The sequence below is a fragment of the Poromitra crassiceps genome (assembly GCF_964638095.1).
Source record: "Poromitra crassiceps genome assembly, chromosome: 9".
NCBI lineage: Eukaryota > Metazoa > Chordata > Actinopteri > Beryciformes > Melamphaidae > Poromitra > Poromitra crassiceps.
Genome location: NC_139630.1, coordinates 55,751,201 through 55,761,339, shown reverse-complemented (window position 1 = coordinate 55,761,339; position 10,139 = coordinate 55,751,201). Strand labels below are relative to the sequence as shown.

General features: G+C 41.7%; 1 protein-coding gene across 1 annotated transcript; it reads right to left on the bottom strand.

The window, feature by feature from the left end:
- Nucleotides 1-3: 3 nt before the first annotated feature.
- ginm1 (glycoprotein integral membrane 1) lies at nt 4-10,097 on the bottom strand. Its single transcript, XM_083642796.1, has 8 exons — nt 9,987-10,097; nt 9,697-9,768; nt 9,467-9,566; nt 8,914-9,068; nt 7,797-7,956; nt 6,792-7,009; nt 5,706-5,869; nt 4-4,614 (listed from the first exon to the last, which is right to left on the bottom strand). Exons 1-8 carry the CDS (start codon nt 10,074-10,076, stop codon nt 4,509-4,511), a joined length of 1,065 nt encoding a protein of 354 aa, XP_083498922.1. The 5' UTR covers nt 10,077-10,097; the 3' UTR covers nt 4-4,508.
- Nucleotides 10,098-10,139: the final 42 nt, after the last annotated feature.

The following is a 10,139-nucleotide window of genomic DNA, read 5'->3' as shown; positions in this document are numbered from 1 at the left end:
TATCTTGCATGTTGCGTTCAGGTGCACTGCAATTCCAGCACGGGCCACACAGGAGGCGCTCGTGGGGCGCCAGTTGCCCAGGTCTGCCTTAGCATGTTTCAAACGAGTGAAATGAAAATATAACCTCCATAAGCAGCATCTCTCTCAGGCCTGGGATCAACACTTCTCCACACAGTCTTATGTGGAGATTTGCCCCATTTGAATTTCACAAAACATGCCCTCGAAGGTCATGGTACAGTCCTAGAATTTGATGTCCAACTGAGGTTGGGAACCCTGCATGTGTCCTTTGGTGGGGTATTGTGTGGGCTTACGTGTGTTCAGTCCAGGCTGGACACCTTGTGGCCGACGGCGGCAATGATCAGACACAATATGGTCATGAGGAAAGCATTTAATCTGCAGGATTTTAGAACCAAATAGACAGTCCAGCTGTAATTTATACAATTGATGCACAGAAATGTCTTGCTTCAGAACAGCATACAAAAAGATTTGACATGGATCTTGTCTGACATTAAAAACAAATAACGAAAAGAATAGAAAAACATATATTTTGCTGTTTTATTCTTTTGAGACACATTTTGATTCATGTCTGACATCTTTATTGTTCGCCAAAGTTGGCTAGTGTAATCCAAAGCACTTTGTCACTGTTTAAAAAATATCTCTATTAATTTGTCATCGTCATAATGTGAGACAGATTCCAATGCAAGTTGAGCTGTTCATGCAGGTTCCTACTTTTTAATCTATTATTTACTGACACAGCAGCAAATGGCATTCATCGGCTATAATAGTCATGCACCTTTTGCTAATGCATCAAGTCATGCATTATGCACCCCTTACAATGTCATGCTTATGCATACACCAGGCTGCTGGAGTCATGCCTCAACTACTTTGAGGTCAACAAACTGATGTACTATGGCTATTTGTTTGAAATAATTTAGCATGAGATAAAGGAATCAATTCACCTGAACATGAAAACCATTTGGAAATACTTGTCAACCCCTCCCCACTACTTGTTCCCGATCTTGTGATTAACTAGAGAAATAAGGTAAAAACATGTCTTCTTCTATTTGCCATGAATATACTAACTGATCTGCTCTCTGGGTGTTTGTAGTGTTGACCGAAAATACTCCTTACAACTGATAGCTTGTAATATTGGTGACGTGAGAATTTCTTTAATTTGAATTTATTATAGTTTCACTGGAATTCTGTTGCTAGGTAACAGGGATGCAAATTCATGGATAGTGGAAAAAGGTGAGATACAGACACAAAACCACTCGGAAATCCTATTTTGGGATGAAAAAGGAAAAGGTGAATGTCACTTAAAGGCCATTTACACCTGGCGTTAACATCTGGTTTCTGCCATCAGATTGCAATCAGATTGTATTTTATCACTTCAGCCTGATTGCATTTACATCTGGCGTTAACATGTGGTTTCTGCCATCAGATTGCAATGAGATTGCAGAAATGGTTGTCCTCTCAATCCGCATGAAGTTGCTGTATCCAGATTGAGAGGACACATTGCATTTACACTTATGTTCAATGTGTACACAATGCATCCCTGACCACCTCCGGAGGTGGTTTGGCCGATCAGATTGCAATCCTTCTTCACTGCGTTTTGGGGGTGTTTACACCTGCCATTTCAAGTGATAAAACACAATCTGATTGCAATCTGATCACAGAAAACACATGTTAGCGCCAGGTGTAAATGGCCTCTTAGTTTGCATCCCTGTAGGGAAGTTTGGACCCAAGTTTATTTCCTGTTAGTTAATGTATTCGCAAACGCAACAGGAAGTAGGGCTAGGGCCAATTTAGCATATGTATGTTAAGTTGAAACAGTCTATATATAGAACCCTATTCTATTACGTTCACTTTAAGTCGCTCTGGATAGAAACCTCAGCCAAATGTCTAAATGACTTGCAGCCGGTGTCAAAATAACTTTCCACACACTCAGAATTATAAGCACACAATTGATTTAAGTTAAGACATTCATGAACAAGCATTTCCAAAGAGCAGCAGGCGCTGATGAAGTGGGTGCAATATTGCAAAGCGTATATGAAATACATGACTATGACATCATGGCTTCATACACCATGTTGTGACATCTTATATCATTCCATTATCTATGGACAAACGTGTAGGCACGAAGCCCAATTCCCATTGACAACAGCAAGGCTCTAACGATCCACTTGACAGTTGACACCTGAGCGAATTCAGGATGGATAAATAATTCTCGCCTCTAAACTCATGAGATATACAAAACAAAAAGGCTGGAGTCCAGTTTTCACACAAAAATGCAACAGGAACAGCAGATTTCACATTCCATTTACAATAATATACACATTCAATTTGCGGACATGTCTTTTGGACATATTTTACATCAGTCAAAATAGCTTTTGTTTTAGTGCAGGGTCTGTTCAATACAGCATGGGAAAATCATAGCAATAGTTTAGGGCAGATTCACATGGCGCATCTTTTGCGTGCTCGAATACACCCAATGGGCGTGGCGGACGTACGCACATGCGAGGTCGATGCGGTCGCGACGCCCTCCTCTTTTTTCGACCGTGACGAAGGTGCACGGAGATACAAACACATCTCAACTTTTTTGGAACGCTGCAAGCGCATCGCATGTTAACAGCAGAGTTGTTGTTTTTGGTTGCTTGGCAACGGCAGTAGCGCAACGGTCCAACTGTCCAGTGTCCACATTATAAACCTTCTGTATTTTACGGTCGAGTGTGCCTTGCGTTTGTGAATTGGCCCTTATACTTGTAGAGTGTATACAGACAAGCTGAACATCGTCATTTACATTCTCCAATTATATTGACGGAAACAAAATGACAATTTTGACAATACAATAAAAGAAAAAAAGATCAAAGTCAAATAATTCATGATCACCATAGAGCAGTGATTCCCAAACTGGGGTCCCTTGACCTCTCAGCTCAATTTATCTGAATGAAAATAGGTTGAATGGGTCACGCGTCTCCCCTTTACAGATAAGGTAGCATTTTTCACAGCCTAAATAGCATTAATAGCTTGTGGATTGATTTCTTGTTTTTGCTCATCACATCTCAACAAATGTGTTATGCATGCAAATACTTCTGATGAGTAAGGGGGAGAAAATATTGACAACCTCCTTTTGGGTATTTTGCAGACTTTTTTTTGGTATGTGGATGAATTATTGATTTCCCTTGTGCCCAAGTTCACATTCTCTGTTAATGAAATAAAAAATATATAATATTAAAAAAAAACGTCATACATCATCTCAGTCTGGTGCGTTGATCAGAGTTGTGATTAAAGGGTTGGGTGGGCCCCGAAGGATTTTCAGATTTCAAAGTGGGCCGCGGCATTCTTACGTTTGGGAACCCCTGCCATAGAGTAATAAAGTCACACTTTAAGATAAAAGTAGTTACTGAGGCACTGCGAGGAAAGACGATCAGATTTTCTCCAAATTGTATTTTCTCCAAATTGTACTCGGATGGATACAATAAAAGTGACTGCTACATATAGAAAGACATTTTCTGTGTACACGACTCTAAATGCCTGGATGCAGCCCCTAAACTGCTCATTTGACATTTTTGTTCATATTCACACCTTTCTTTATAACTCAACCTATATATTTTCTGGGCAGTATTGGACGTAACGTGTTGCTTTGTAACGGGTTATAGTAGGCTACTCACATTTAGGGGTGGGACAAAATATCGATACATCATGATACTTCCTCTTGTTGTGACACATTATCAATACACTACCATGATATTGTGATACCATATATTGTGACACACTGGCGCCAAATGTTTTTATAGGATTTTTATTGAAACACTGAAATGTGTCCAGGTGTTGTATTCATGTACGTTTTTTTGTTTGTTTTTTAAGTTTAACTTTTACTTCATTTGCACCGATTGAAACGATTTTAGTGAGGCATATCATTCCTTTAAACATTTGAACTACCGTAGTTGCAGTCAGTGTGTGTTACAGGGGCAACAGTGTGCACTTTGTTGTACATTGTTTCATGTCAATGCGGTGAATGAATACATAATTCTTGATTTTTGCCCTTTTAGGGATATCTCTTCCTTTCGTCTTTCTTCTTCAGTTACGGAGATATCGTGATGTATCATAAGTTGAAATGTCTTGCAATGTATCGATTACCGCAGGAACGCTGTATCGTGATACTACCGTTATCGAGGGCCAAGTATCGTGTTAGTATTGTATCGTGAGTTACTCTGCGATTCCCACCCCTACTCAGATTACTTTTTTGTGGTAACTAAGTATTAACGATGGTTGCAAAAGTCACACTGCCTCCTCGGGTGAAACTGCCTCCAGTCCCATCAATTGCACAATTCTAACGGTAGTGTGGTTAAAGAGCAAATCTGAGCGGAGACAAAAACCAGCGATTGGTGGATCTGCAGCAGGTCAGAGGTCAGAGGAAAGCCTAGCCCAATGTGGAAAAAGAAAAAGAAAAAAAGAAAATAAGGGAGTGGGATCCAGCGGAAAGGATCCAGTGAATCAGTCCTCACTCAAGGCCTCTTCTCTTCTTCTTCTGCCTCAATTTCTATGGTCTCCAGCAGAGTGTGCTTCTCATCCTCCGGCATGAGAGTGACAGGGTTTAGGTGGAAAATGTGCCTGTGAAAACAAAGAAAAGGGAATCATTCTCATCATAGTGGGTGACATGGAAAGGGGAGGGGCTAAAGCTGGTTGATGATGTGTTTGCAGGGAAGACGGGAGAAGGGTGGATGGATATGGCTATATTCCAATGGATGGATTTGTTCATATTTTTTATAGACTAGGCATCATACTTATTATACTCCTATCACCTTATGACATCATCACTGATGACATCATCACTGAACTATAGCCTAATGCTGCATTCGTTTATGGTAGGAGCTGGCAAGTGGCAAGTGAGAAACGCGTCATCTCCGACCTACGTGCGTTTGAGCTTCAGGCTTCATCTCGCAAAACCATGGATGCTAATAATAGCCGTTAGCTGTCTAAGCTAACAGCTAATAACAACATTGACGTTTAGTTGTATGAGTTTAACCAACTATTGTATTGGTATGCTGATTGGTCTGAAAGCTTACTATTATTGAAAAGAAAAGAAAAATGTGTCAAAAATGTGTTTTAAATTCTTACAATCGTGGACGCCATGTTGAAATGACGTCAAAATGACGCGGTGGGAGCTACTGGGGGTTGAGAAATCATACCCAAGTTTGCGGGTAGGAACTCCCGAGTTATAGTGGCGTTTTATTAGATTTTTGCTAGCAACTGGCAACTTGCCACATCCCACTTATAAACGAACGCAGCATTCGCCTTAGGGCAATCAGAAAATGTTCCTTTGTGCCCTGGCATGTGGCCTTGTGCCCTAAAAAAATTGCGACGTCGAAGGCCAGATGGCCACGCCCCTAAAATGACGAAAATTCCCAGCCTGCTTGGAAGTGTTCATTTTTACCAGCCGCGACAGCGGGGCTGGTATTGTTTTCACCTTGTGAGTGTGTGTGTGTGCCATCATGGCAAAATGTGGTCCTGGAGACGGCTATTGTAGCGGGAACTACCACAGAAGCCGTTTTGAGTACTTACTTTGTCAGGTGTTTATATTTGAAGCCGTGCAAGATGCAGTCAGGAAACTTTACAGGGGTGTAGTTGACACAAAAACAAACATCGAGTTCGAAGATCGCCGCCCCCAACCCCAGAAGCTGCTTAGGCCAAACCAAACTCACTTGTGTTCACACGTTGGGAAGAACATGTCCAGGATCTTGACGATGACAGCCGAGCCGACGACGCCGATCACCACCACCCACATGACCAGGAAGAAGAGCGGCAGAGACTCGGAGCAGAAGCGCCTCAGCCTCTCCCTCACCTCTTCCACCCACCGACACATGGCCTGAAGAGAGGACAGCGAGGGAGACATGTCACTTCATGACAAACTGATTTGAAGAAATTCCATCAAGGCGTTCCTCAAATATCACGTTTTACCGCAAAAATCTAATCAGTTCATCCTTGAGTCCAAGTGGACATTTGAGGCAAATTTGAGGAAATTCCATCAAGGCGTTCCTCAGATATCGCGTTAACGAACATCGAATGGACAACCCAAAACCATAATGCCTCCGGCCCAGCCATCGCAGGCGGAGGTATAAAAACAGGGGGGCGGAATTATTTGCATAAAACTTTGTAGAAAAGTAGGTCATGGGCCAACTTGGAACTGGCTAACAAAAGGAATATTTGATATGGATATTATTATTATTATTTTTATTTTATTTGACAGGGACAATGGACAGTCAGAAACTGTCCCAGACTTAGCTAGGAAGCTAAATTTAATCTGCAGTCCCTGGGTCCCTAGATGATACAAGGACAATCCAAGACACAATAAAACAGTTACAATGTAAATCTGATACACATGCATGTACATAATCTAATTTAAGTAAAAAAGCATAAAATACAACACCTACAAAATAAAAAATAACAAAAGCATTGGTTGTTAATGATTACATGATTGTTGGGATTTCAGCCATGATTTTAGTTGTTTTTTAAAACTAGTAAAGTTAGGGCTTTGTCTGATGCTACTGGGAGTAGAGTTCCAGATAAAATACTTTGGATATACTTTCCTTTGGATGTCCCTTCTGAACGACTCCTGATACCTTGTTTTCTTTGTGCAATGTATCAAAATTGGTTCCAATTGCCATATTTACACCCATGAATGTTATTGTTACTCTCCTCAGTCCTCCCTGGAAAACCCCACTTACCTCTGGCAACTGTCCCAAGCCCAGAGCTAATAAGTATGTGATCAGGCAGATCTGGTGTCTTACCGAGTAAGATGATAGAGATTCTTTGAGTGGAGTCTCTGTCTGAATCGGATCCGCCTGGCTTGGCTCCCTGTCGTCGTCGTCATCGACGTACAGCAGGTCAGGATCCATTCGCAGGGGAGTTTCTGGGAGTTTTCCCGGCGCGGCGATCTCTTCCTGGGTCGTCTCGGCATGTTTCAGAGGGTACTGGCTGGTGGTCTGGGACATCAGCTGGTCCTCAGCTGGTGCGCACAAAATCACAAAAGAGTAAATTGGAGTACAGACAGTACTCCAATAGTAGTAGTAGTAGTTGTTTCATATAAAATATAAAAATGGACATAGGGACTTTGTGCTGACATGTATGTATGTAGTTTTGCCATGCCAATAGTGCCCCCTCACTCATGAGTGTTCTTTGCACCGCAAAGAAAACACTGCGGCTGCGGTGTAAATCCAGATGTAATATATTGGTCAGTCACTGAACTGCCGGTGTTTTTTTGTCACAAGGCTCCCCTAAAACTGAATCTGGAGTGACAGCAACTGGCCGTTTGAGCCATTTATCCATGTTTGCTACTTGCATGCTAGCTAGTTGGATGGTGCGCAGTTTTGACATGTGTGAACGTGACCCCTTCCTCTGATAACGTTTGTTGTGTGTTGCGTGGAATGGACAGAGGTGAGAGAGCACACTCAGTGACCTTGAACTTTGACCACCAAAATCGAAATCAGTTCATCCTCGAGTCCAAGTGGACATTTGAGCCAAATTTGAAGAAATTCCCTCAAGGCGTTCCTCAGATATTGCGTTAACGAGCATGGGAGGGACGTACGTACGTACGGACAACCCAAAAACATAATGCCTCCGGTCACAGCTATCGCCGGCGGAGGCATAAGAAGTACAAACATGGTCTAGTGTTGGAATCGTTGGTTGCATACGTATAATATGAAACAAGGAGCCTCATCGGGATGAAATGCTGAGGATGCAAACAAACAATGTTTCCTTTGTAATGATGTTAAGAAAAAGCTGTTTTCTCTCACCTCTTTTAGGACTTGGTGGATCTGTGATGACCACATCGTTCTCTCTGGGGATCCTGAAGATCTCACTGTGTCCGATGGGGTAGATATTGGTGTACAGAGCGAGCTTCTCGAAATTTGGGCTCATCAGTATTTTCACCTCGCACATATCTGGCTGCTGGACCTGAGTGACGCCAAGCAAAAAGCCAACAGCCAATTGCAATTTAGGACATTTTGCACAAGGAAGCATTTTAATCAGTGATCACAATACCTACAATAAAGACAAAAAATATAGAAAGGCATTAGGATCCAAACTCTCCTGTAGAAGAGTGTATGAATGTTGTGCCCTAAAAATGCTATGCTACTTAAATGTTTCCTTTTCACAGAATCCACAGAATGGAAAAGAGTGAGTAATCAGTACAACTTAAAGATTAACAGTAACATTTGTACAGTGCAGCACTGTGGGGACTGCAGCTGCTTTTGTAGGAAGGAAGCTATGTAGAGAAAGTGTCACTTTTTGTCATGTTATATTCAGATATCCTGGGTAAACCCAGCGTCCACGTGACCTCTATGTGCTATGTGTGATAGTAAAAAATTAGTAAAAAAAAAAAGAAGGTATCTATGAAGAGCAGCAGCAAAAAGAAAATTTGACAAAAATGTGGGTTCTGTGCAAAAAATAGATACAGCTGAGTGTTGCAATATGTTTTTCCGCAATACCATATTGATTTTCCAGTCACTCGTATCAATACATAAAAAAACATTTGTGTTTCAAACTGGTTTAAAATTTAAAATCCCTGTGATCAAATAGCCTACGTCTACAACCTCCGCTCCTGTAGATGTCACTGTAGGGCTAGTAAGCTACTTGTCTCCTGGCAGCACCTGGCACTTCTGTCAATTTTCAGAAGCGAGCATAGCGGAAGATATTAGTAAACTTTCAGTAAATACTAGAGCATTGCAATGTATCTCATTATGTATCATATCACAATGTATCGTGATACAATCTGATCATGATGTATCGCGACTTGTGAGGTCCTTACCAATACCCAGCCCTAGAAAAAAAATCATATCAAAGATTCCATACTATGACATAGGGCCTTAAAATCACATCACTGCCATCACCCCCATGCTCATCCATGTTTACCTCTTTGCCCTCCATTTCTATGACTTCGCTGTACACCTGCAGAGCCACCACCTCCTCCATGTCGCTGTACAGCCGGTTCTGGCTCACCATCACCCGGGTGACGGTGGACACCAAGTCCCCTGATTCAAACTCACTACTTCCATTGGTGGAGTCCACTGGGGATATACAAACCAATATATTTACATGCTTAAAGAGATGGGGGGGGGACTGACACAAAGATATTTCTCCTACAATTTACATTTCAAGGATGTGCTGATGCTGTGAACGTAAAATGGAGTTTAAATTAGTGTGGCGTTGGAATATGCTTCAATTCCTAGAGCACAGACATTATAAGCAACCAACAGTAAAGAGTCAATCAATAGATATAACAAAATATTCATGTGGCCACAGAAAACCATAATTGATAGAAAAGGGCTGTGAAAATAAGAGGGTGAGAAAAGGCAAAGCAAAACATAAAATCATGAATGGAAGAATGCAGTTCTAAACCAGTATTACAATTGGAAAAAGTGCTATTGGTGCATGCTAGCACCGCATAGGATTAAAGAACACTCACACAGCAGTGCTTGGCAGTTCAATCTCGTCACCCCTGACAGCTCCACGGGGATATCATTGACCAGCACCTGCTCTTCATCCACCGAGATGTTCAGGTTGATCTGAAAAGTGAAGTCATCGAAACATCAAAGGATCAGATGACGCTTCAGCTGATTCATCGCATTTCATCATAAACATCCATCTGGCCATTTATACTGATACGCAGGAAGTTGCGTGTATCTTTGCATCTACCTGCAAGTTGTTGGATTCCTGCAGTTGTGTATCCGCCAATGTCCCCGCTGTCACATTAATTAGAATGTTTTCCTGTTGAAAATCAAATGGAAATGAAAAAAAGTCACTTAATTTGTATACCAATTTATTGGATTATTATTGGCTCTTCCAGTCAGCTGTAGCTAGCAGGAGGAGCGCAGGAGCCTCAGCTAGCTAACGTCGATATAGGCTAACACCGCCATCATCTAGCTAAATCAAGTAACGTTAATCATTGAACTGCTATAACTGGAATGTATCAGCTTGGTTCTTACAGTGTTCAGCTGCTTGGGCGACGACTCCGTGTAGATGACTGAAGCGAACAACAGAAAGATGGTATATATTGTTGGTTGTGCCATCTTCATTTCGTGTTGGTTACGGGGCCAGCAGCAGCAACACACAACAAATTATATTGAGCAAGCGACACA